Source organism: Ranitomeya imitator, chromosome 2, assembly GCF_032444005.1.
Source record: "Ranitomeya imitator isolate aRanImi1 chromosome 2, aRanImi1.pri, whole genome shotgun sequence".
NCBI lineage: Eukaryota > Metazoa > Chordata > Amphibia > Anura > Dendrobatidae > Ranitomeya > Ranitomeya imitator.
Genome location: NC_091283.1, coordinates 60,507,762 through 60,535,250, shown reverse-complemented (window position 1 = coordinate 60,535,250; position 27,489 = coordinate 60,507,762). Strand labels below are relative to the sequence as shown.

The 27,489-nt window shown below is 43.0% G+C and overlaps 1 protein-coding gene across 1 annotated transcript; it reads left to right on the top strand.

Annotated features, from left to right (window-relative positions):
* The first annotated feature begins 260 nt into the window (after positions 1-260).
* On the top strand, positions 261-16,662 carry NKPD1 (NTPase KAP family P-loop domain containing 1). Its single transcript, XM_069746827.1, has 4 exons — positions 261-409; positions 7,952-8,020; positions 13,375-13,506; positions 13,641-16,662. The coding sequence occupies exons 2-4, from the start codon at positions 8,008-8,010 to the stop codon at positions 15,725-15,727; spliced, it is 2,232 nt and encodes a 743-aa protein (XP_069602928.1). The 5' UTR covers positions 261-409; positions 7,952-8,007; the 3' UTR covers positions 15,728-16,662.
* The last annotated feature ends 10,827 nt before the right edge of the window (positions 16,663-27,489 follow it).

Below are 27,489 nucleotides of genomic sequence, written 5' to 3'. Positions count from 1 at the left end.
ATCGATATTTTGGGAAAATCCATTACGGCACATGGCCGGTCATTTATCCATACCCTATAGAGTTTATATATTAGTCCTACAGACAGTTCTTTCACTGTTATAGATTCATGATTATTCCTTGGCGTAATTATAATTATGGAGTAGAGAAACCGGACAGGCTGCTTGAATGTTAACAGCCAGGGAGTGGGCGAATTTTAGGGATGTCGTCATGGGTCACAGGGTGGAGTTATTTAAAAGGTTAGTAATGTTATACAGTAGATATCTATAAGACCTGGGACACACAGGAGCCGGCATCACTTGTTCTTGGTCTATCACATAGAGAGGAGAATCCTCCGAGCTGATCATGGATCCTGCTGACACCATTCAGGCGTCTTTGGCTCAGTTGTTGTACTTGTAGGACAAAATACAGGTGAGTAGCTTGATGATTCTTCTTTTTTTTCCTTGGGTATCTATTTAGTAATCTGAAAAATAACATTTTACAAAGTTGGATCACTTAGAACATAGCTTCTAAAAACATTCCATAGGAGCATGGTAGCCAACATTTGTTTGTGGTAGTCAGGACCAGTATCGGCAGCATGTAAACCAAGGCAGATGTTAGGGCTTCTTAGGTTTAATGAGTCCATGGCGATCTGGGCAAGTATACCCTATACTTGTTAAGCCAAGGACCACTGCAGCCAGTCTCTGATTCAAGCTGCTCGTGGGTTTGTCCCAAGCTGGAAAGCTATCCCCTATCCTAAGGAAAGGTCATAAGTGAATGATTGCTGAGTGTCCTACTGCTGGGACCCCCACTGATTTTATCTGAATGGAGCAGAAGTTGGGAAAATACTTAAAGGGAATCTGTCACCATTTTTATGCCTTAAAAACCATGCCCATCGCCATTAAAAATACCATAAATGGTTTCTACAACCCCTTTATACCCTCAGAGATGCCCCTGAAAATCTCTGCTTCATTTAAGTCCAATGCAAGTTGTGTGGTCTGGTCCGATGGGCAAATCCAGATTGCACTCAGTACCGCCCCGATCCCTTCAAACGCCGCCTTTTCTCTCTGGATGGATGTGGCCTATGTCGTCCACACAGTGCATGAAGTCTCGTGCCTGTGAATTGGAATCCGAGACCCGCAAAGGAAGGATCACTCGGCCCTATGGAGCAGCCAAGGAGCTGGTAATATACAGGTAACGCCGGCGCCTGGGCATTACATGACTTCACACTGATTCTTCTGCTGAGGACCAAGACTTCGAGCACCATGCGGATGACATAGGAGACGTCATCCACTTCCACTCAGATAGAATAGGCGCCGTTTGATGGGACGGGGTCGGCGCTGAATGCGATCTAGATTTGCCCATCGAAACAGACCACACAATTTGTGGATAAATGAATAAAGCACTTTTTCAGATGTATGCAGAGGCACCTCTTATGGTATAAAGTGGTTTTGGGTGTAAGAACCCCCATTTACGTTATGCTTAAAGGTGATGGGCACGGTTTATAAAGCAAAAAATTGATGACAACTTCCCTTTAATCACCCCTTTCTCTTTCATTGCTTCCTCCAGCAATCTCATAATCAATGACTAGAGCAGTGGTGCACATGGTCAACCTCCACTCCTACTAGATGGGGTTATACAAAGTCCAGCAGTTGCTCCAGCAGCAATCAGTAAGTTATCACTTTTCCTATGGATAAGTGATAATTTGACAATTTTATACTACCATGATATCATTAAAAGGGTTGTCTGGTTAAAACAAGTTATCACCTGTCAGCAAGATAAGCGACAACTTGCTGATCAGTGGGCGTCCAATTGTTGGGACCTCCACCAATTCGCACATGGGGTAATTTTTAACCATGACAGGTCATTTTTATCCCCGTTACAAAATTGAAGCGGCAAGTCAGGCTCCTGACAACCGCTCCATTCATTTTTTGTGGCACTGAGTGCAGCGCTTTGGGGAATGAATGGAGTATGGATTACAGCGATAACAGTTCCCCATCCTGACAATTGGTGCGGGTCTCAGTGGACAGACCTCCACTGATCACCAAGTTATCACCTATCCATAACTTGTTTTAATCCCTTCAACAATTTTGAGACATGTGACATATATTAAAGAACAGAGACAAGTACTCAAAGTTCACACTCTTTACTGGTTTCCACACACCTTAGCTAACAATCATCCATGTGGCCATCTCACCCGACCCCCCTATACACAAGCACATTTGGCTCAACCAGACATAAATCAATAGGGAGAGCGGAGTAGCCTGCTGCCAGTCAACACCTCCATTGGGAAACTAGAGAACTAAGCATCAGAACTCAACACGTCAGATCCACATTACACGCTTGGCCCTACCTGCCAAAATCGAGGGATTTGGCTATCTTTCATTTTATTTGTACAGAACCCTTTAGATCCTTTGGATCCAGATGTTTGGTCCAGAGGAAGTTAAATTGAATCTGCCTGGGTGAACGTGGCCACTCACTCCACAAGGGTAATTACATGGAGTGAACTACATACTTTCCATTTATTAATTAGAAATATCAATACGATTAGTCACACAATGACTGGATAGTGTTTTTCGTTAATTGTTTTATTAGGTTAATTGTCTTGTTTTGCTCTTCATCAGACGAACCACTCCTAGGCAGAATTCACACATCCGAGTTTTGCAATGGGCAACTGACTGATTCAGCTTGAATGGCCTCACATCATGGGCCGACTCGTTGGAATATATGTTTGGTCTGTGAATTGGACCAAATTTATACATGTCTATGCTTTATTTCTAGTAGATCATGGCCCATAGGCCCATGTACTATCCTTTAAATATACGAGGGACACAGTTGTGCAAATGAGTCCTTACTGTGGGAAAGGGTCATGATTCCAAAAACTCATTATCTTCAAACCCAAAGCTTTTCTCTTGTCAGTGTATAAGAGACCCTTTATCACTTTCATCTATCTAGTTCATGGAAGTAATCTTGCATTCTTCTGATGAACACTTAAGGATATTCGATTAATCTACAGGGACGTAATTTAAAGAGACATCCAGATGTCAACTACTGATCAAGCGGTTCTGATCCTGGTGCCAAGTTTTGGTAAAATTATGGCATCATTGGATTTATTTTTATCGCAGTGCCGGCAGCAGTCCTCAGCTGGGGTGCCACATGTAGGGAACTTGGGATCCATATGTGCCCTCTGAGCCATTAGTTCAACCACTTTACCTTCATGCTTGAGCAACTCCTATCCTTTCTTTTGTGACCCACTTTCAAGATGTAACACTATACTATATTTATATATTTTATTTTTTTATTATTTCTTCACCCTAAATTGTATCTGCATGTTCATAGATATTATAATTTCCCTGGACATGTCCTAAGGGGCATTTTTTTTTTAATTTGTAAGAGACTTGAATAATTATAATGAGTCCAGGTATAAACCATTTTGTCAAACGGTGCGAAACCGGCTAAATAAGATTAAAATAGATAAATCTCCGGGTCCGGATGGCATACACCCACGAGTACTAAGAGAACTAAGTAATGTAATAGATAAACCATTATTTCTTATTTTTAGTGACTCTATAGCGACAGGGTCTGTTCCGCAGGACTGGCGCATAGCAAATGTGGTGCCAATATTCAAAAAGGGCTCTAAAAGTGAACCTGGAAATTATAGGCCAGTAAGTCTAACCTCTATTGTTGGTAAAATATTTGAAGGGTTTCTGAGGGATGTTATTCTGGATTATCTCAATGAGAATAACTGTTTAACTCCATATCAGCATGGGTTTATGAGAAATCGCTCCTGTCAAACCAATCTAATCAGTTTTTATGAAGAGGTAAGCTATAGACTGGACCACGGTGAGTCATTGGACGTGGTATATCTCGATTTTTCCAAAGCGTTTGATACCGTGCCGCACAAGAGGTTGGTACACAAAATGAGAATGCTTGGTCTGGGGGAAAATGTGTGTAAATGGGTTAGTAACTGGCTTAGTGATAGAAAGCAGAGGGTGGTTATAAATGGTATAGTCTCTAACTGGGTCGCTGTGACCAGTGGGGTACCGCAGGGGTCAGTATTGGGACCTGTTCTCTTCAACATATTCATTAATGATCTGGTAGAAGGTTTACACAGTAAAATATCGATATTTGCAGATGATACAAAACTATGTAAAGCAGTTAATACAAGAGAAGATAGTATTCTGCTACAGATGGATCTGGATAAGTTGGAAACTTGGGCTGAAAGGTGGCAGATGAGGTTTAACAATGATAAATGTAAGGTTATACACATGGGAAGAGGGAATCAATATCACCATTACACACTGAACGGGAAACCACTGGGTAAATCTGACAGGGAGAAGGACTTGGGGATCCTAGTTAATGATAAACTTACCTGGAGCAGCCAGTGCCAGGCAGCAGCTGCCAAGGCAAACAGGATCATGGGGTGCATTAAAAGAGGTCTGGATACACATGATGAGAGCATTATACTGCCTCTGTACAAATCCCTAGTTAGACCGCACATGGAGTACTGTGTCCAGTTTTGGGCACCGGTGCTCAGGAAGGATATAATGGAACTAGAGAGAGTACAAAGGAGGGCAACAAAATTAATAAAGGGGATGGGAGAACTACAATACCCAGATAGATTAGCGAAATTAGGATTATTTAGTCTAGAAAAAAGACGACTGAGGGGCGATCTAATAACCATGTATAAGTATATAAGGGGACAATACAAATATCTCGCTGAGGATCTGTTTATACCAAGGAAGGTGACGGGCACAAGGGGGCATTCTTTGCGTCTGGAGGAGAGAAGGTTTTTCCACCAACATAGAAGAGGATTCTTTACTGTTAGGGCAGTGAGAATCTGGAATTGCTTGCCTGAGGAGGTGGTGATGGCGAACTCAGTCGAGGGGTTCAAGAGAGGCCTGGATGTCTTCCTGGAGCAGAACAATATTGTATCATACAATTATTAGGTTCTGTAGAAGGACGTAGATCTGGGGATTTATTATGATGGAATATAGGCTGAACTGGATGGACAAATGTCTTTTTTCGGCCTTACTAACTATGTTACTATGTATGAGTGATAGAAATGTTATGATTAAAGGGAACCTGTCACCCCCAACATCGAAGGTGACCTAAGCCCACCAGCATCAGGGGCTCGTCTACAGCATTCTGGAATGCTGGAGATAAGCCCCCGATGTATCCTAAAAGATAAGAAAAAGAGGTTATATTATACTCTCACCCAGGGGCGGTCCCGGTCCTGGTCCGGTCCGATGGGTGTCGCGATCTGATCCGGCGCCTCCTATCTTCAGGCAGAAGATGACGTCCTCTTCTTGTCTTCACGCTGCTGCTCCGTTGCAGGCGTACTTTGCCCTGATGAGGGCAGAGCAAAGCACTGCAGTGCGCAGGCGTTGGGTCTCTCTGACCTTTCCCGGCGCCTGCGCACTGCAGTACTTTGCTCTGCCCTCAACAGGGCGGACAAAGTGCGCCTGCGCCAGAGCCGCATCGTGAAGACAAGAAGAGGACGTCATCGTAAGAAGATGGGACTGCGACGCCCATCGTACCGGGACCGCCCCTGGGTGAGTATAATCTAACCTCTTTTTCTCATCTTTTAGGATACATCGGTGGCTTATCTACAGCATTACAGAATGCTGTAGATAAGCCCCTGATGCTTGTGGGCTTAGCTCACCTTCGAGTTTGGGGGTGACAGGTTCCCTTTAATAAATTATCGGTGGTCCATGCTTCCAGTAACCTATCTGACATGTTGGATTGAGAACCTAAAGAAAAACCCAAACAAACACATAAAACACAAACAGTGTAGTATAATAAAGTACAGCATGAATACACATGAGTAAGCAAATACCTGGCATAGAAGTGTATCATCCATCTGGCAACTGTCTGCTGCGTAATTGCAAATACTTTTATTATATCTGACTCATGATCAGACCTGCTACAATGAGTATAGATCAGGAGGAAGTTACAACTGTGAAGTGTAAGGAAATATGTAATAAAATAAGTGTATAATTAATCAGGTGGTGTTCAATTTTATATGCAAATAAACCTGGTAAACACCTGGGAGGGAAAGAAAGGGAAACAAAGAGAGAATATGTGAGCTGAGCCCTGCATCAGTGACCACTATGGTTATTTTGGTCTTGTTAAAAGGGTACGATTGCAAAATGTTTGCAAGATCAAGCAACTTTGCAACTTCCACCCCTATTAAAAATGTTCTGTGTTTTCAAAACACAAAGGAATTGTTAATTCCTCTGCGACTGCTACATTGGAAGAGCACACATCAGACCTGTACCATGCGAGTGGTCAATCTGCAGGAATGCACAAACCCCCGGCAGGCAGGGAGCCAATGTACAGGGGAGCGGAGGAAAGAAGATGATAAAAGTCCTTTAAAATTATGACAATGGATGTGATAAAGAAGTGATTATCATAATTTATGCCATATCATTATAATATAGAATGCCAAACATTGAATTACATTTTAGAATTAAGTAGTGATTAACATAACCATGATGTGGTTCAAAGGCCCAAAATCCAAGGCACCAAATGTTCCCCTCCGATTAATCCTTTTATTAGTTACAGAGCAAATGACAAGCAGCGTTTTGGCCACATAGGGCCTTTATCAAACCATAAGTGAACAAAAGTGCAGAGTGGAGCCATTGGTGAATATCCATGATGTGGAATTATGCTGAAGGCTTCATATACAGCGATACTGTGGATCCACACTATTAAATCAATATATGTGCTGCTGTATGGAGATTCATGGGTGTCCATATTACAAGGTCACTTACAGTCATGGAGCATGCTATGATTAAGGGCTGGCATAAGCATCCGGCAAAGTGACAGATTCCCATTGACGACACCTGGCGTTCATGTACCATGAATGTGTGCACTGTATATATGACGTGGGCTCAGCACAGGTAACACAGCATAGGTGATGGCTGTGTTATACAGTCCGCACCTGAGTCTGACCGTTGAAATTGAAGCTAGCGCAGATTGTCGTTTAACCCCTTAGATGCTGCTGTGATGGAGGCATTTAAGAGGTTGGAAAAGGCGTCGTTTACACAGTGCCGATGGCATTGCCATGGTGGCCAGGGGCATACTAAAGGCTTCAGTGTCTGCTTTAAAGCAATGGAGTTCATAGGAGATTTTACAAAACAATGCAGTGTTACAGTTATGCATTATATTGTACAAGTGATCATTTTACATAGGGGGAATAATAATAATGGGAAGAAAGCAATAATGAGGAATGTAAAAAAAAAAAAAAAAATGAGGAAACTATATATATGATATAGGATGAAAATATTTTGGGTCTCAGAACATATTGACACAAAGAAAACATGATTATGGTTTAAAGGAACTGTGTCGTCAGAAAGTAATCTACTGTTTAAATCAAGGTATGGCAATTTTTTGTTTTCATATCACAATCTGCATTAAAAAAAAGTAAAATGAGTAAACTCCTGTTCTTTCAAGACAGGTTTTCAGTAAACTCATTATCACCAGAGTCAGGATTACAATGACAGGTAACACCTCTATACACAGCTGAAAGCACAACACAGGATCCACCAATCACAATAGACGATGTCACAGCTCACCTTCTCAGCCCTCCTTTCACATCAAAATTTGCTTCAGTACAAAAGATAGGATTGGAGTCTATTCATTTCTGTTAACCTACATGTCGATTTCCTGAAACTAAAGGGCGAGTCTAAAAAATAAAAACAGTAGCCAGTATGAAAATTGCAAGATTTCAAATTTTTATTTTTAATACAGATTGTATTATGAAAAAATTGCTAAAAGCTTTAAAATATATATATATTTAACATAAAAGTGAGTTAAACAACAGGTCATAAACTGATGACACATTCCCTTTAAAGACAAACTAAAATATATATATATATCTGGTGTGAATGAGGCTGAGAAAATAAAATTTACAAACTGTGCGTTTATGCAGTTTTTTTCAATACTAATACCATGTTCCTCACTTTATAGTTATGAATTCTACTGTGACTAAAGAATAATGCCGCTATTCAAAATTCTGGGTCAAAATGGCAACAAAAGGTAATGAGCATAAGCTTCCGATGTGTAAATTTCTATCATGGTACTAAAGAGAATTAATATTTCATTTATTTCCTTAAGTGATAAATCTTTTGTCAAAATTTGAATAATTAATTCATTGCTTAATCTGAATTAAATGTTTTCCCAGTCCTATGTAAATAAATGGGCAAATTCATCCTTTCAACTAATTTTTCTATTTCACAAATGCATCTGAAAAACAAATAAGGAAGCAGGTAGTCTTGATTACATTATTGACTATATTTTTCCCAAAATCGCTATGCAGTCCTAGGGATTTCTATAAAAATCTATAAGTGTACTTCAGTTGCAAACAAATAATAATAAATACCAAAGTAATAGAAACCCAATAGCATGATTAATTAAATATACCAAAAAAAACACCAACTATAAGAAAAGGCTAAAATTATCCCATTAAAATCTTATGTGAAAGTATGTGTTTACTGAAAACACATTTTATCCAAGAATTGACATTGAAAAATCAATCCTGGAGGAGAAAGAAGCAGATTTCTCTGATAAGATATACAGCAGCATGTAAAACTTTGGGCACCCCTGGTCAAAATTACAGTTATTGTGAACATTTAAGCAAGTTGAGGATGAAATGATCTCTAAAGGCCTAAAGTTAAAGATGACACATTTGATTTGCATTTTATGCAAACAAATATAGACATATTTTCAAAATGTAAAATTTTTAAAAATTACAAAAAGGAAAATGGGCAGATGCAAAAGTTTGGACATCCTGCATCAACCCCTTTTGAAAGTATCACAGCTTTTAAAAGCTTTTTTGTAGCTAGACAAGAGTCTTTCAATTCTTGTTTGAGGGATTTTCATCAATTCTGCCTTGGGACAATTCTTCCAGTTCTGTGAGATTCCTAGGTCATCTTGCATGCCCACTTGATGGCCAAGTTCTCAGGAGGAGAGTTTCCTACTCAGGTATAGGACTGGATGTTCATCCCCATCTACTAGCTTGAACAACACACCTCCCAACTTGACCTCGGAGTCGTCCGTTTGGACCACGAACTCCTTTGTGAAGTCACGTGCAACCAAGAACGGCTGTTTGCATAGGACAAGCTTCAACTCCTGGAACGCCATCTCCGCTTCAGAGGACCACTTGGCTATTGACGTCTTTGTGCCCTTAAGAATGTTAGAGGGGTGGCTATAATGGCAAAATTTGGCATAAATCGCTGATAGTATCCTACAATCCTCAGAAAGGCCCGAACTTGCTTCTTGGAGCCTGGTTGTGGCCAATTTTGGATTGCCTCTACCTTATTTACTTGTGACTTTATTTAGCCCATTTTGCCTCTTCCTTACCCATGGCACACTTCTTTTGGTTCATGATAAACCCTGCCTTCCTCAGTGCATCCAGTACCACCTGAACCTTCTGCAGGTGACATACCCAATCCGGGCTGAAGATTACAATATTGCCCAGATAAGAAGCGCCATACTGTGTGAGAGGCTAGGATCCGATCCATGGCCCTCTGGAAAGTAGCTAGGACTCCCTGCAGACCGAACGGCATCCTGGTGTATTGAAAGCATCCGTCAGGCATAGAGAAGGCCGTCTTCTACTTTGCATTTGAGGACAGAATTTGCCAGTAGCCTTTTGTTAGGTCCAGGGTGATGATATATCTGGCTGACCCTAACCTCTCAATGAGCTCATTAACCAGGGGCATTGGATATGAGTCGAACTTGGACACCTCATTTAGCTTCCTGTAGTTGTTACAGAAACGCCACTCTATGTCCGGCTTCGGCACAAGGACAATGGGGCTGGACCAGCCACTCTTTAACTCCTTGATGACTCAACATTTTCCTCACCTCCTTGGAGAGCACCTCACAATCAGATATGGCTTTTGGTTCACCCTTACATGCGGTTCCATCAGGATTTCATGCTCCAAGATCTGCGTACAACCTGGCAATTCTGAAAACAGGTCCCATTTCTGCTGAAGCAACTCTCGGCACTGTTGCTTCTGGGCCGGTGACAATGTCTCTACCAATATGACATCCTTGACCCTGGCTTCAGGGTTAGCCCGCACATAGCTTCCACCAGTTCCCTGTCCTGCCATAGCTTGAGCAGGTTAATGTGGTATACCTGGTACGGCTTTCTTCTCCCAGGTTTGTGGACCTTGCTGTTGACGTTACTCAACCTCATATGGCCCTTTCCACTTGGCCAGGAGCTTACTTTCCATGTGGGGAACAGCACAAGCATCTGGTCTCCAAGGCTGAACTGTCTCAGTCTCGTTGCCCGATTGTAGACCCTTGCCTGGGTCTCTTGTGCTTGCAAAGGCTCTCCTTCACAATCAGCATCACCTTTGTTATCCGGTCTTGCATCTGGGCCACATGCTCGATGATGCTTCAGTCGGATGTAACCTCTGCTTCCCAGTTCTCCTTTGCAATATTCAGAAGTCCCTTAGGGTGCTGTCTGTGTAGCAACTTGAATGGTGAGAACCCCATAAAGGCCTGTGTGACTTCCCTCATAGACAACAACAGGTATGGCTGTAGTAAATCCCAGTCTCAGCCATCCTTCTCCACGACCTACTTAAGCATGGATTTCAAGGACTTGTTGAACGTGTCCACCAGGAAGTCTGTCTTTGGATGGTACACCAACGTCTGGAGTTGTGTAATCTGGAGTGCCTTACACAACTCCCTCATCACTTTGGGCATAAATGGAGTTCCTTGGTCTGTCAGCACCTTTTTTGGCAGGCGGCCCGTCAAGGAGAAAATATAGACTAACTCTCGGGCTATGCTCCTGGCGGAGGAGTTTCTCAGTGGTACTGCCTCGAGGTTCCATATTGCATAGTCCATCACCACTAGGATGTATTGTTGCCCCTTGGTGGAATTAACTAGTGGCCCTTCAAGGTCCATGGTAAACTGGTCAAAGGGGACCTCTATAATGGGCAATGGCACTAGGGGACTTCGGAAGTGGCATACGGGAGCAGTTAGCTGAGGAGTAGGGCAGGACTGGCAGTAGTTAGCAATCTCTCTGTGACATTCAGGCCAGTAGAACCTCTGCAGGACCGTTCTTCAATTTTGTCTACTCCCAGATGCCACCCTAAGACATGAGAATGGGCCAGGTCTAGAATCCTACGCCTATAGGGACCCGGTATTAACAACTGTGCTACCACTTCCTCTCTTAGATTAGTGACCCGATATAGCAGCTCCTGATTTAAAGCAAAATATGGAAACCTGGTGTCAGTCCCTGGCTCTTGAGCAATCCCATCTATCACAGTTACATTGCCAAATGTCCATTTTAGAGTAGGATCCCGCATTTGAGCCGTCCCAAAATTTCCCCCAGAAACCCCCAGTTCAGGAATCTTGACCTCATTGGTCGCCATCTCGTCCTCGCCACCAGCAAAGGCAAACAGGGTAAACTCATCCGCCTCCGACTGGGAAGGGGATTCATCATGGTGGGACCGGCTATTTTATGAGTCACAGTCACCTGGTACTTCACCCGGGACTTGTAATTTATCCACATTTGTCACACATGCTCCCTGGCAAATTGCCCACACTTATAGCATCAACTGTGGTAGATTGGCTCACTTTGCTGGAACATTATATCTTTAAGACTCTCACTGTTTTTTTAGGAGTTCTGCATAAGCCAGTACAGGGTTATCAAAATAAGACAAGGCTTTCCTGGCATAAGGAAAAAAAAACAAAGCAAAAATTACAGCACAGTCCATGTGGTTGCGGGGATCTGCCCGCTCAGTAAAAAAACAACATTTTTAGCTTCCTTGTCAGGACACCTTGCACTGGAGTTTCACTCTCCAGGACAACCGAACACTGAATGCCTCTGGAGGCCGACTATTTAAGCCCCAGACCACACCCTGGGGTGGAGATATGGTGGACAACCTCCCACTCGCTCTATGGTTGTCCACATAAACTCAGCCCTTAAAATGGCCGATTAACCCATCTCAACACATAGTGTGCTGGGTGAAACTGCTGGGTTTGAAATCACTGAAGTTAATAGCCTCAGTGAAACATATCTCCCAGCCAGCACTTTGCCAGTGACTGTGTCACACCGTGCATAATAGTTGGCATACCCACTAGAGAAATTGATATGGTGCTGGTTTCAAAATTGCACCAGAGGTCAATTCATGCAGGATTAAAAAAAAACAAGCAAAAAAAAACCACAGTGGGCAGAGATTTCTATAAATCACATCCACTTTGCAGAACTGTAAGCCGATGGGTTCTTAGGCAGTGAAACTACACAGCTAAAAAAACTTAACCTTAGTTGCCTGAAAACAGTTTACAGTGATGAGGCATCAGATTTGTTTTTTGACATTAAAGGGAACCTGTCTTGTAAATTTTAACCTGCAGATATGGGTTTAATCTGAAGGTTAATAGTGTTCTGAACTTGACTGGTGCTGTCACTGAGAGCCCCACCGCCGAGAGGATTGGGTTTCAGTTATAGGGGTGGTGCCGCTGCAGGTCCAGTCATCGCTGAGTGTATGGAGAGCAGCGGCTGTAACCGCATTCCACACTGACTGACAGCTGGCCCTTATGCTGATCCTGCTGTCAGTCAGTGCTGGAGGGTGGGTACAGCTGCTGCTTACTCTGTACTGAGCAGTGACTGAAGCCGTGCCGGCCCACCCATATAACTGGAAGCCTCAGGCTACAAAGACAAGTTCATTTCCTTCCAGCAGCTGGGCTCTAAGTGCGGGTGCAACCCCAATGGTTTTTTTGCATGACAGGTTCCCTTTACCTATGTGTTTCCATAGTAACAGACTACAAACAGTCTGTGTAGTCAGATTCTGCAGTCAAGGAAATAAAAAAATAGGAGAAAGATGTATTCATGGAGACACAGAGGTGATGCAGAAAGAAAGAAAAAATATTAAAAAATGTTAGATGTGCAAAACTGTTTGCAAAGGTCAATACCCTTTAATCATCGCATAGTAGAAAAGCTGTGCAATTTTCTAAACCCTAATTATGAATCCCCTCCTTTGTCTGCAAGTCCTCTGCTTTCTTTCAGTAAATAGAAATGTTATTGATTGCATCTAAAAGAAGACATTTCTCATAAAAGGACAGTGTGAACATTGCATTAGGCTATGCCCATGTTGGCATAGGGGCATGGGCCACAACACTGCCATATCCATCACCACCATGACCCACTGACTTGTATGAAAATTGGTTTCTAGCATGGCATTTATCCCTGATCATGTGGCAAGGGCCAATAAAGGGTCTGACATTGATTTGTAGGGTATCTAAAAGTCCTTGTAAAGTGCGTTCAACATTTACATTGCTCCAAGTGCAGCTTTCCTAATTAACTACAATTATGGAATTTACCATATACTGTATGATTGAGGATCATCTTAAGTTATCTAAAATGTGTGTTTGCATTGTTCTTAAAGGAAAAGAGACAGAAGATGACATCTATTGTGCTTGCCTGTCAAAAGCATTATGCCAGGTGGCTACACCAGTTACTGTTGGCTTATACGCCCCATTCGGAGGCCGGGTGTACATGCTTTTGGATCGCATCACAAGTAAGCAGATCTTATAAATCTATTATTCCATATGAAGTCGAAGCGTCTATACAATCTTATATAATCTTATATAATCTATATAATCTTTTGTTCTTTCATTTGATTTATATTTTAGTCTCATTTATCTTTTGCAGAATGCATGCGGGAGGAAGCATCGCGTATAACACAAAAAGAAGAAAAAAACTTGGAGAAAGCCACAGTGAAAGCCACCGGATGGGGTTTCCTACATCTACTTTGGCGTCTATTTTTCTACTGCCCTTTAGTAACTGAACGTCACTTAGAACGCAAAAGTATTAAGTTTATATTTGTACACTTCAGCGCTTGGCAGTATGCAGGCAGTGACCGACTGTGGGCTGGCCTGGTCACCACACTCTGCGAGGAAATACGTCGGAACTTCGGAGTTTTTCCACACAGTATATTTAACGCCTTGGGTTGCAAACCTAAAAGAAATCTAGAATCTGATGGCAGAGAGTGGACCATCAGAAGGACTTTTTGCATTATACTGGCGGTCTGCATTGTCTTGCTTCTCATTGGGTTGCCCCTCTTGGTTATACCAATCAAATCTAAAAGCCATGGAGGTGAAGAGAGAGTCTCAACAGTTTTTGGGAGTTTAATGACTGTAGTGGCAGGATCAGGAATTGTCATGACACTGTTTAAGCTAGGAAAGAGCGTCATTATTAGCCAAAAGCATAAAATCGAGCGACTGGTCAATAGCGAGAAATTTAGTTCTCAAATGGGTTTTATGAATGAGGTGAAAAAAGAGGTGGAACTGATAAGCCAAATGGTTCAATTCATGGAAATTTTCCAAAGGCAGAAGATTCGGGTGGTCTTACAGATCACCAGTCTGGAGCTCTGTGCACCTGACAAAGTGGTTGGAGTATTGGATGCTATGAACACTCTATTATCTGACCAGAGATCTCCATTTATTTCCATACTGGTAGTTGACCCCAACATCATTGTCACTTGTTTAGAGAACGCAGGCTCACTTAAAGGTATGGCAGACAATGGGTACATGTTCCTCAACCGCACTGTCACGTTGCCTTTCTCTGTTCCGGCTCTTGGTAAGAAGACAAAGCTGCAACTTCTGAAGAAAGCTGTACAAAGGACAGAAGATCTTATTGATTGGCCTTGCAGGAATGACGCCAATCGGGGCACTAAGACTGGAATTACAGAACCCATGAAGCTGCTTAGAGACGACCTCTTAGAAGATGAAGAGCCAGAGGTGAACCTACCACCTTATCAACCAGCTTACTGCATCCAGGAAGCATTTTATGCCCTATACAATGAGCGTGAAGTTCTCCATGAATATATTCCTGATAGCATATGTCAAATGAAACGAATTGTCAATGCTATCCCTGTCATGGTCCACCTAATGATGCTGAGTAAAATACCATGGGGTAACATGTCTTCCAAATCTGTAGCTGCTTGGGTCGTTCTCTGCAATCAATGGCCATGTAGACTGAGCTGGATTCTTCAATGTCTAGAGGATGAAGAGCAACAAGGATGTAAGGAAGGGTTCAATGATTATCTCCTGTGGGACATGTTTAAGGAAAACAGCAAAGAACTGTTTTCCTTGAAAGCTGGGCTGAAGAATCTTTTGGACTTGGATGGAGATCCGGAGATTTTCCAAAAGTTTCTCTCTCACGACTTTCCTTTTACGGTTGACGAATCCAGAAGGCTGATGACGTGTACGATTAATCTGGATTATTCGATAAAACACAAGATGGGACTTACCCGTGGAATCAACAACCTTCAAAATGATTGGAAAACAACAATTGTAGAGAGTAAAATTGAGAAAATAGAAATGGTGGATAAAAACAACAAAATAGACGTCAGTGACGTGGTTGGAATGCAGGTTATTCAATGTAACAAAGACAATGAGCTTAGAAATGAGTGGGAGACACAGGTCTATCGGTGCAGAGCTGACGTTCATCGGGAGAAAGGTCTACCTGAAATGATGCAGGCAAAAGAGATTAGAAGCAGAGGATCAGAACTCAGGTGTGATGAGGAGCAGTCCAAAAGGCACAGTTCTTTAAAACAGAAATTATTAAAAGAAGTATGTGGGAATAATGAGGATGTGAGTGAAATGGATAGTGTAAGTAGAAATTTAGTAGAAGACGAAATCCCATGGATAGATGAAGAAGATTGCAGGGTACAAGTAAAAGAACAGTATAAGAGATTAGAAGAGGAAAGAAGTTTAGAACGAGAAACCGTACTATAATGTGAAAATTTTAGGCTTTCTATCTGTAAGTATGTTCCTCCTCACTGTCTTTTGAGAAAAGGAAGCGATAGCTGCCAGGTTGTGCACCGAGAAACTGTTGGGACATTTTGAGTACAACTTCTTTGTGGTTCCAAATCTGCAGCTTTCTTAGATTAGGTGGAAACATTCTCATAGACATTACAAGGGGTATCTGGTTTACAAAACTCATTTTTTTAATACCTTAGTAGGTTGTGTTAAGCCAATATAGGGGAATTCCTTTTATTTATATCCTTCATAAATTAGCCAGAATGTAGCAGCTACAATGAGCCTTTCTCTCTTTCGGGAGGACACATCTCATTTGGATAGGCCCTCATATTTGATTAGTGTGGGTCTGACAATTGAGATCATCATGATAAATGGGCTATTGTGCTCCTGCGAGAGCCATATCCTCTTCATTGTTTCCAGAAGCATAGCCTGTTCTAGGTTTTTCAGATGCCAAACGACAAAGAATCCCTGTGCAAGAACAGTATAGATGGACTCCTTGATTTCTAACTGCTAATTTAACGACGAGGCGGTGCCTACCATGTATGACCTCATTCATGGCACTTCAGAAAATTCCTCACAGCTGTGTCAATCCACCCGTAATTGTGAGACCTGGATATGAAGGAGCATAGCCTCTTACATGTCATCTGGTAGACAGTAGAAACCACTGTCCTTGCACAGGCGGCACATGTTGTGCTCTCTTTTGATAGGGATATTGACCACCATTTTTCATGTTGACTCCAAAAATAAAGATTGTCATAATTAGCACGTGAAAATATTAGATGAGAAATAAAAATTCCTGTTTTACAGTTAATTTGTGTATAATACACATAAATAAAATAACTATGATTATATAAAATATTGATAAAAACTTTTGGATGCATTAATGAGTCAGTAAAAATAGAGATAATTACACCAAATTGTACTATTGGTGATTCATAGAAAAAGAATGTAATGTAATTTGTGGTCCAAACTAGCTTCAGAGTTTCTCTGACATTTGTGGCAGAGACTGGGGACTAGGAAGCTGGTGTCTATATACATTTCTATGTCAAATAGGGGCACAATGGTTCCAAATTTTGCATTTATTCCCTTGTACGGAGTGCATTTTGGTGAAGAGCATTTTATACTTTTTTGTACTTATATTTTTTTCCATGAAGGAGACATTAAGCAAATTATATCAGTAAAATCATATGATTCATATCATATTGGCAGAGGCTTAGCAGGTTATTTCAGCGATGAATCACAGGAGGGAGACCATCAAAGGAGAACCACAAAATGCAAGACATTGAAATCCCCTTATCACATGTTAACAATGCTGAAAACTTTTTGAATGCTTAATTCCCACATGGAGATTTCATTAAAGAGTAAATGATATGTCAGAAGTTTTGATAATTGAAGGTCCGGATGCTGAGACTTCCACCAATCACTGAAGTGAAGGAGAAGAAGTGTTCAGTCCTTGTTCTGCCATATACTAAAGATGGCTCATATAGTTTTATAGACTGTGATTTACTAAATTAAAGGACACTTCCATAATACAACACATGGTAGAAGATACCACAATTTTTCAATCGAATTCCCATCCATATCCAAGCTCTCCTACACTCAACCAGATGTTCAAGTAGGCACTGCCCCATTGAGAGACACAGAGTATAGTGGTTAAGTCTTGATTCAATGCTTTGCATGCCAGTCATGATGGACTGTGAACTGGAGAAAGACGTGACAAATTCATTAAAAGGCGTACACCTCTTCATGAATTTGGCATAATTTTCAGCTGCTGTTCTCCACCGCAAGAAACATAATGTCACACACAGGCAGTGACTTACACATATAGTTCTACACATGCAGCCACACTTACATACCTTAACCACGCGGGCACATCTTTACACATCTACTTCTACACATGCAGCCACACTTACATACCTTAACCATGCGGGCACATCTTTACACATCTACTTCTACACATGCATCCACACTTACATACCTTAACCATGCAGGCACACCTTTACACATCTACTTCTACACATGCAGCCACAGTTACATACCTTAACCACGCAGGCACACCTTTACACACCTACTTCTACACATGCAGCCACACTTACATACCTTAACCACGCGGGCACATCTTTACACATCTACTTCTACACATGCATCCACACTTACATACCTTAACCACGCAGGCACACCTTTACACATATACATCTACACATGCAGCCACACTTACATACCTTAACCACGCGGGCACATCTTTACACATATACTTCTACACATGCAGCCACACTTACACACCTTAACCACGCAGGCACACCTTTACACATCTACTTCTACACATGCATCCACACTTACATACCTTAACCACGCAGGCACACCTTTACACATATACATCTACACATGCAGCCACACTTACATACCTTAACCACGCGGGCACATCTTTACACATATACTTCTACACATGCAGCCACACTTACATACCTTAACCACGCAGGCACACCTTTACACATCTACTTCTACACATGCAGCCACACTTACATACCTTAACCACGCGGGCACATCTTTACACATCTACTTCTACACATGCAGCCACACTTACATACCTTAACCACGCAGGCACACCTTTACACACCTACTTCTACACATGCAGCCACACTTACATACCTTAACCACGCAGGCACACCTTTACACACCTACTTCTACACATGCAGCCACACTTACTTACCTTAACCACGCAGGCACACCTTTACACATATACATCTACACATGCAGCCACACTTACATACCTTAACCACGCAGGCACATCTTTACACATCTACTTCTACACATGCAGCCACACTTACATACCTTAACCATGCGGGCACATCTTTACACATCTACTTCTACACATGCAGCCACACTTACACACCTTAATCACGCAGGCACACCTTTACACATATACATCTACACATGCAGCCACACTTACATACCTTAACCACGCAGGCACACCTTTACACATCTACTTCTACACATGCAGCCACACTTACATACCTTAACCACGCAGGCACACCTTTACACATCTACTTCTACACATGCAGCCACACTTACTTACCTTAACCACGCAGGCACACCTTTACACATATACTTCTACACATGCAGCCACACTTACATACCTTAACCACGCAGGCACACCTTTACACACCTACTTCTACACATGCAGCCACACTTACATACCTTAATCACGCAGGCACACCTTTACACATCTACTTCTACACATGCAGCCACACTTACATACCTTAACCACGCAGGCACACCTTTACACATCTACTTCTACACATGCAGCCACACTTACATACCTTAATCACGCAGGCACACCTTTACACATATACTTCTACACATGCAGCCACACTTACATACCTTAACCACGCAGGCACACCTTTACACATATACTTCTACACATGCAGCCACACTTACATACCTTAACCACGCAGGCACACCTTTACACACCTACTTCTACACATGCAGCCACACTTACACACCTTAACCATGCAGGCACACCTTTACACATATACTTCTACACGTGCAGCCACACTTAGATAGCTTAATCACGCAGGCACACCTTTACACACCTACTTCTACACATGCAGCCACACTTACACACCTTAACCACGCAGGCACACCTTTACACATATACTTCTACACGTGCAGCCACACTTAGATAGCTTAATCACGCAGGCACACCTTTACACATCTACTTCTACACATGCAACCACACTTACATACCTATACCACGCGGTCACATCTTTACACATATACACATGTAATTACACTATTATACACATAATTCTACACCTGCAGGAAAAATCTTTACTTGCATACTCTTACTCATACTTTTACACAGACACTTCCTTTTTTTATACTCAAACTTCTATAGGCACATTTTTACACTCTCTACACAAGCAGGCATGGGCAGACATACTGCCGGTTCAACCGGCTGCACCGAGGCCCGGAGGCTACGGTGGGCCCCTGCAGGCCGGCTAATAATGAGGGCAATCTGGCCAGTTTATCCAGCCCCGAGGCTCCGGGGGGCCACGGGCCAGATTGCCCTCATGTGCACCAGGCAGGGAGCAATCCCTGCAGCTCCGCTGCCTGCATGAGACAATGTCAGCGGAGCGGAGGTGCAGGGAATGGATCCATCCTGCTTCCTGCCCGCGCTTCCTGTCTCACACAACAGCGGCTGAATGACATCATCATTGAGCACCGCGGCTGTACAAGACAGGAAGCTGCCAGTGATGGTGTGGCTACAGGATACCATGCGCAGAGGTGAGGTGTGTGTATAGATGTGTGTACATGCAGAGAGGTGAATGGTGCTGTGTGTGTCTATGTGTGTATGCAGAGAGGTGAATGGTGCTGTGTGTGTCTGTGTGTGTGTATGCAGAGAGGTGAATGGTGCTGTGTGGTGTATGTGTATGCAGAGAGGAGAATGGTGCTGTGTGTGTCTGTGTGTGTGTATGTAGAGAGGTGAATGGTGCTGTGTGTGTCTGTGTGTGTGTGTATGCAGAGAGGTGAATGGTGCTGTGTGGTGTATGTGTATGCAGAGAGGTGAATGGTGCTGTGTGTGTCTGTGTGTGTATGCAGAGAGGTGAATGGTGCTGTGTGTGTCTGTGTGTGTGTGTGTATGCAGAGAGGTGAATGGTGCTGTGTGTGTCTGTGTGTGTGTATGTAGAGAGGTGAATGGTGCTGTGTGTGTCTGTGTGTGTGTGTATGCAGAGAGGTGAATGGTGCTGTGTGGTGTATGTGCATGCAGGGAGGTGAATGGTGCTGTGTGTGTGTGTGTGTGTGTATGTAGAGAGGTGAATGGTGCTGTGTGTGTCTGTGTGTGTGTATGCAGAGAGGTGAATGGTGCTGTGTGTGTGTGTGTGTATGTAGAGAGGTGAATGGTGCTGTGTGGTGTATGTGTATGTAGAGAGGTGAATGGTGCTGTGTGTGTCTGTGTGTGTGTATGTAGAGAGGTGAATGGTGCTGTGTGTGTCTGTGTGTGTGTATGTAGAGAGGTGAAGGGTGCTGTGTGTGTGTGTGTATGCAGAGAGGTGAATGGTGCTGTGTGTGTGTGTATGTAGAGAGGTGAATGGTGCTGTGTGTGTCTGTGTGTGTGTATGCAGAGAGGTGAATGGTGCTGTGTGGTGTATGTGTATGCAGAGAGGTGAATGGTGCTGTGTGTGTCTGTGTGTGTGTATGTAGAGAGGTGAATGGTGCTGTGTGTGTCTGTGTGTGTGTATGCAGAGAGGTGAATGGTGCTGTGTGTGTGTGTGTGTGTGTGTGTATGCAGAGAGGTGAATGGTGCTGTGTGGTGTATGTGTATGCAGAGAAGAGAATGGTGCTGTGTGTGTCTGTGTGTGTGTGTATGCAGAGAGGTGAATGGTGCTGTGTGTGTGTGTGTATGCAGAGAGGTGAATGGTGCTGTGTGGTGTATGTGTATGCAGAGAGGTGAATGGTGCTGTGTGGTATATGTGTATGCAGAGAAGAGAATGGTGCTGTGTGTGTCTGTTTGTGAGTGTGTATGTAGAGAGGTGAAGGGTGCTGTGTGTGTCTGTGTGTCTGTGTGTATGCAGAGAGGTGAATGGTGCTGTGTGGTGTATGTGTATGCAGAGAGGAGAATGGTGCTGTGTGTGTGTATGTAGAGAGGTGAATGGTGCTGTGTGGTGTATGTATATGCAGAGAGGTGAATGGTGCTGTGTGTGTATCTGTGTGTGTGTATGCAGAGAGGTGAATGGTGCTGTGTGGTGTATGTGTATGCAGAGAAGAGAATGGTGCTGTGTGTGTCTGTTTGTGAGTGTGTATGTAGAGAGGTGAAGGGTGCTGTGTGTGTCTGTGTGTGTATGCAGAGAGGTGAATGGTGCTGTGTGGTGCATGTGTATGCAGAGAGGTGAATGGTGCTGTGTGGTGCATGTGTATGCAAAGAGGTGAATGGTGCTGTGTGTGTCTGTGTGTGTGTATGTAGAGAGGTGAATGGTGCTGTGTGTGTCTGTGTGTGTATGCAGAGAGGTGAATGGTGCTGTGTGTGTGTGTGTGTATGCAGAGAGGTGAATGGTGTTGTGTGTGTATGTGTATGCAGAGAGGTGAATGGTGCTGTGTGTGTCAGTCTGTCTGTGTGTGTGGTGTATGTGTATGCAGAGAGGTGAATGGTGCTGTGTGTGTCTGTGTGACTGTGTGTTTGTGTATGCAGAGAGGTGAATGGTGCTGTGTGTGTGTATGTAGAGAGGTGAAGGGTGCTGTGTGTGTGTGTGTGTGTGTGTGTGTGCAGAGAGGTGAATGGTGCTGTGTGTGTCTGTGTGTGTATGCAGAGAGGTGAATGGTGCTGTGTGTGTCTCTGTGTGTGTGTATGTAGAGAGGTGAATGGTGCTGTGTGTGTCTGTGTGTGTGTGTGTGTAGGTGGAGGAGAGGGCAATGATCGGGTGATGGGACAGAAGGCAATGATTGGGTTGACGGAGAGGGCAATGATGGGTGTGATGGGGCAGAAGGCAATGATTAGGTTGATGGAGAGGGCAATGATAGGGGTGGTGGGGGAGAAAGCAATGATAGCGGTGGTGGAAAGGGCAATGATGGGAGTGGTGGGGAGAAGGAAATTATGGAGGCTGTGTAATGGGCAATGATGGGGTGGTGGGGGAGGAGGAGATGATGAAGGTAGTGGAATGGGTAATGATGGGGAGAAGGCAATGATGATGACAGTGGAAAGGACAATGATGGGGTGGTGGGGAGGAGGCAATGATGAAGGTCAAGGAATGGGTAATGATGGGGGTGGTTGGGAGGAGGACGTGATGGAGGTCGTGGAATGGGTAATGATGAGGGTGATGGGGTGATGACAATGATGGTGGCAGTGGAAAGGACAATGATGGGGTGGTGGGGAGGAGGCAATGATGGAGGTGGTGGAACAGTGCCCTCTTTTATTCCATAGTCCCCTCTCTTGTTAGATATAAAATGAGTACTGATGGAGGAGGTGACCAGACGACCAGTCCATCAGCTCCTCCTTTAGAAAAGAAGCTTTCCCATGCTCCATCAGCCATCACTGCATTATACATCAAGACAAGACAGGACGGTGTGTAATAAAAAACAGGGCTCTATAAAATCCAATATGTAAGGGACGGCAATATACATAATAAAGGAGACTATGTAATATATACATGTATGTGTGTGTGGCTATCTATCTATCTATCTATCTATCTATCTATCTATCTATCTATCTATCTATCTATCTATCTATATATCTATCTATAGCTTTGTCACCTTAAAAGGGGGGGGGCAGACAAATTTCCTGCACAGGGGCCCCAAGCTGTCTGTGTCCGCCCCTGCAAATAGGCATACCTTTGCATACATATACCCACACATCACACATGCAGGCACACTTTACACACTGGCATGCATTTACATGCATGCTTCTACACATGTATTTACACTTACAGTATACACACAGTTTTGCATTTCTACGCATGCTACTACACATGTAAACATTTTTTTACACACATACTCCTACACACTCAGGCATACTTTTACATGCATATTTCCATGCATGCCCTCACGGTTTTGCACACATACTCCTTCATTTCCTACACATGCAAGAAAACTTTTACTCACATACTTCAAGACGTGTACATTATTACAAGCATGCTTCTACACGCACTGAGACACCTTTATATGCATACCCCTTCACTTGATGCTCTTACACAGATGCACCCACACACAGGCACACTTTTACACACATACTCTGTTATGACCTGGTGGTCAGGACAATAATGGACCTGGTGGTTAATAGCACACAGAATGACCTGATAGTTACTGATAATAAGGACGAGCTCTGGGACGTGGAAACTCTGCTGACCGCAATCCCTAAACCTATCAACCACACTAGAAATAGCCGTGGATTGCGCCTAACGCTCCCTATGCAACTCGGCACAGCCTAAGAAACTAGCTAGCCCTGAAGATAGGAAAATAAAGCCTACCTTGCCTCAGAGAAACTCCCCAAAGGAAAAGGCAGCCCCCCACATATAATGACTGTGAGCAAAGATGAAAATACAAACACAGAGATGAAATAGATTAAGCAAAGTGAGGCCCGACTCACTAAACAGACCGAGGATAGGAAAGGTTGCTTTGCGGTCAGCACAAAAACCTACAAAAAGACCACGCAGAGGGCGCAAAAAGACCCTCCGCACCGACTCACGGTGTGGAGGCGCTCCCTCTGCGTCCCAGAGCTTCCAGCAAGCAAGACAACAAATTAAATAGCAAGCTGGACAGAAAAATAGCAAACCAAAGAAATACAAGCTGTAACTTAGCTTCTGATGGGAAGACAGGTCACAAGAACGATCCAGGAGAAAACTAGACCAATACTGGAACATTGACAGGTGGCCTGGAGCAAAGATCTAAGTGGAGTTAAATAGAGCAGCAGCTAACGAATTAACCTCGTCACCTGTGAAAGGAAACTCAGAAACACCCACCAGAGGAAGTCCATGGACGGAACCAGCCGAAGTACCATTCATGACCACAGGAGGGAGCCCGACAACAGAATTCACAACAATACTCCCACACACACACAAGCATGCATTTATGCACATACTTCTACCCATCATGTCACGTCATCATATTCATATTTCTATAGGCATGAGTTTACACTCATACTACTACACACAGGCACTTTTTGACACACATTTTTCTGCAGAAGCAGACAAGCATTATTCGTTGTACAGTTGCAATTAAAATAATTAAACCCCCATTACAAATTAGAGTTATTAGCAAAATGTAAAAACTGTCTGCTCTTTGTAAAGAAAACAAAAAAGTAGCTCAAAAAAACTAATATGACAAGTGGTTTCTTCAAATTCAACTCAACATGCCACTTTTAACAACTACCAAATTCTAAAAATTATTCAACCCCATTATGTCAAGCATATTTAGTATTTAGTACATTTATTTTGGCTGTTGTGGCCTGCTGCCAGCATGAAACACTGCCAAAGAGCAACTTCTCGGACCATTCCTCAGGAATCTTATCACATTTCTTATGGGCAATTGATGTTTGTTGTAGCTTATTGTGCTGCTATCCTTAGAGGACAGGGATACAGGGTCATTGAACAATTGATGCTTCCTAATATGTTGATTACCCATTGTATCAGTCCATGCAGCTTGTTGATCTGCAAAGATTGAATGATAATGTCATACCGGCCTCCACTGTTGCTGCGGCTGCTTCCTCGGTCGGGTCCTCCCGCTTCGTCTCCGCCCACAGCTCCGGGCATTGCGCTGGTTCCCTGGTTCATCTTCCTGCTGTTCGGGGGTTCCGACGTGGTGCTCGTGCTTCTTCCTCCCTCCGTCCTGTGTCCGCTCTACACATGCGCCTTAGGTCACGGGCGCGCTCCTTCATTTTCTTAACCCTTCCTGCGTCCTCCCTGGTCCTGGGTCCTCCAATCAGGTAACTGCTCGGGCTATATCAGGCGTCTCCTCTATATTGGAGTGGTATAGAAAATACTTCAGCACAGCCTAGAGGAGGAGGTGCATAATCATGGGTTCCCAAACCCCGGTATATATAGTGCAAGTGACTAGCACACTCCAAGATATCGTGATGCAAACGGGGGTTTATTTACATACAGTAAATCAAACGTTTCGGTCAATATAGGACCTTCATCAGTGTACTATAAGGGAATATATACAAAAGAATAAACGTAAATAAAATTATAACAAAAAGTAATAGATAACAAAAAAGCAAAATATAAAAGAAACAAAAGTATATACATCACAGAATTGGACGGTCATATATATGGATCATCATAGACAACTCCAATAAAACATACAAAATATCATACATCTCTGTTTGTAGGGTATATATATAGAAATGAATAGCCACGTATAAATGAGGCAGCTAAGGTATTTTAAAGGGAAAATCCGGGAGGGAAGGGTTTCCAAAGGAGTGACATGGGTTAGATAGATAAATCTGGAAAACGCTTTTGAGGAAAACCAAATAACTGGATGGACAACGTACCTAGAGATAGCTGTAAGTCATAATAGAGCCCCCAATAAAGAGATAATTGCATCTGTGAGAGAGGCAATGGGTACATGCTTAAATAGAAGAAAAGATGGTATAACTATAAAAGACCCCAAAAAAAAGGCTAGGTACATACCTAAGACAACAGGCCCTGGAAAGTTTGTGGGCCACAAAGCACAGTGGAGTCTGCCTAAAAAAAGGCATATAGGACAGTATAAGGATACTGGCATAGACAAGCGCTAACCAGAGAAAAGCCACGTGCTAGGATGGAAATGGAGGACTTACCCACTGGTGTATGAAACTGGAATACACGCGGTGTCCACCGCAAGTGTAATAGAAAGAGACATGCCCGGTGTGTCTATTTATAGTGAAAGCAGGCAGCGCTAATGCCCGCGCTGAAGAGCGGCTCGGAGTGACCGGAAGGGGCGGAGCGGTAGTGACGCGAGCGTCACATGACCGCAAAGGCAGAGAGAGATGCGTTCCACTCATAGAGGCAGGCCACAAGGAAAAAAATGGTTGTGCGTTCCACTTGAACAGCCGCAGAGAGGGAGCAAGGAGCGGCAAGGGTGCCGGCAATGTATGACCTAAAGGGGAAAAGGTGCTAGTTCCACATGCTGGAGGAACATGATGGTACATTACTAGAGGTGACCACAAAGGTGCAGTAAAAGTGTGTGTGTCTCATGGAAGTTACGTCAGAAGAGATGATACAGTAACATACGCCAAATCGAACAAATATAGTGGTGTATTCCAAATAGTGAGCCGCTTCTACAGAATGGAGTAAGGTGGCCGTAGAGTGTCCACACAGATAGAGATGGAGGAGAATTCAGAAAGGTCGGTTCTGTAAAGAGAGAGACATAATTAATATGGGGAAACAGCACCGTACAGCTATGAGGCAAAAAATAAAATAAAATTATAATGGTAAAGTGGACAATTCTAGATAATGGGACTAAAATATAGTAGATGAACTAAGAAGGCATGTGGTGCAAAGATATACACAATGTGGGACTAATTGGCAGGGCCACATTGTAAAAAGTAAAAAATTTTTTTAATGGATAATATATATAGCCCTTATATCAGAGTATACAATCTAGAACTAGCATATGGTATAATGTATAGTGGAACACTACCTAAGAGCAGCTACGACGTGGAACATACATATTGAAAGTATATGGACGTAAACCTTAGATATTTGATCATCACACATAGGAGTCCACTGGTGCTTGTATAATGTCAAAAAAGCTGAAACATAAATAGTCATCCAGAGCAATCACAATGTGGTAAAGATTACAACAGATAAAGGTAACCGTGAACAAGAGGCAAAAACATATGAAACGTGACCCTGTATCAAATAAAGGATGACAGCTCATAGTCTCTGTTTAGGCCTTTCGGGCTTAACGTATCGAGCTCATGGATCCAGTATGCCTCTCTACGCTTGAGCATAGTAACCCGATCCCCCCCACGTCGAGGTGGTGTGACCTGTTCGATAATCTGGAACTTAAGTTGAGATAAATTGTGTCCTTTTTCCACAAAGTGTGATGGTAAGGGAAGTAACAGATTTTTGCATCGTATGGTAGATTTATGTTTAGAGATTCTAGCTTTGACAGGTTGGGTGGTTTCACCTATATACAGCAATCCGCACGGGCATTTAATTAAATATACTGCGAAATTTGTGTTACAAGTAAAGAAATTATTGACGGGATAGCTCTTGCCAGTATGCGGATGATGAATTATATTGCCCCTGAGTATGTTATTA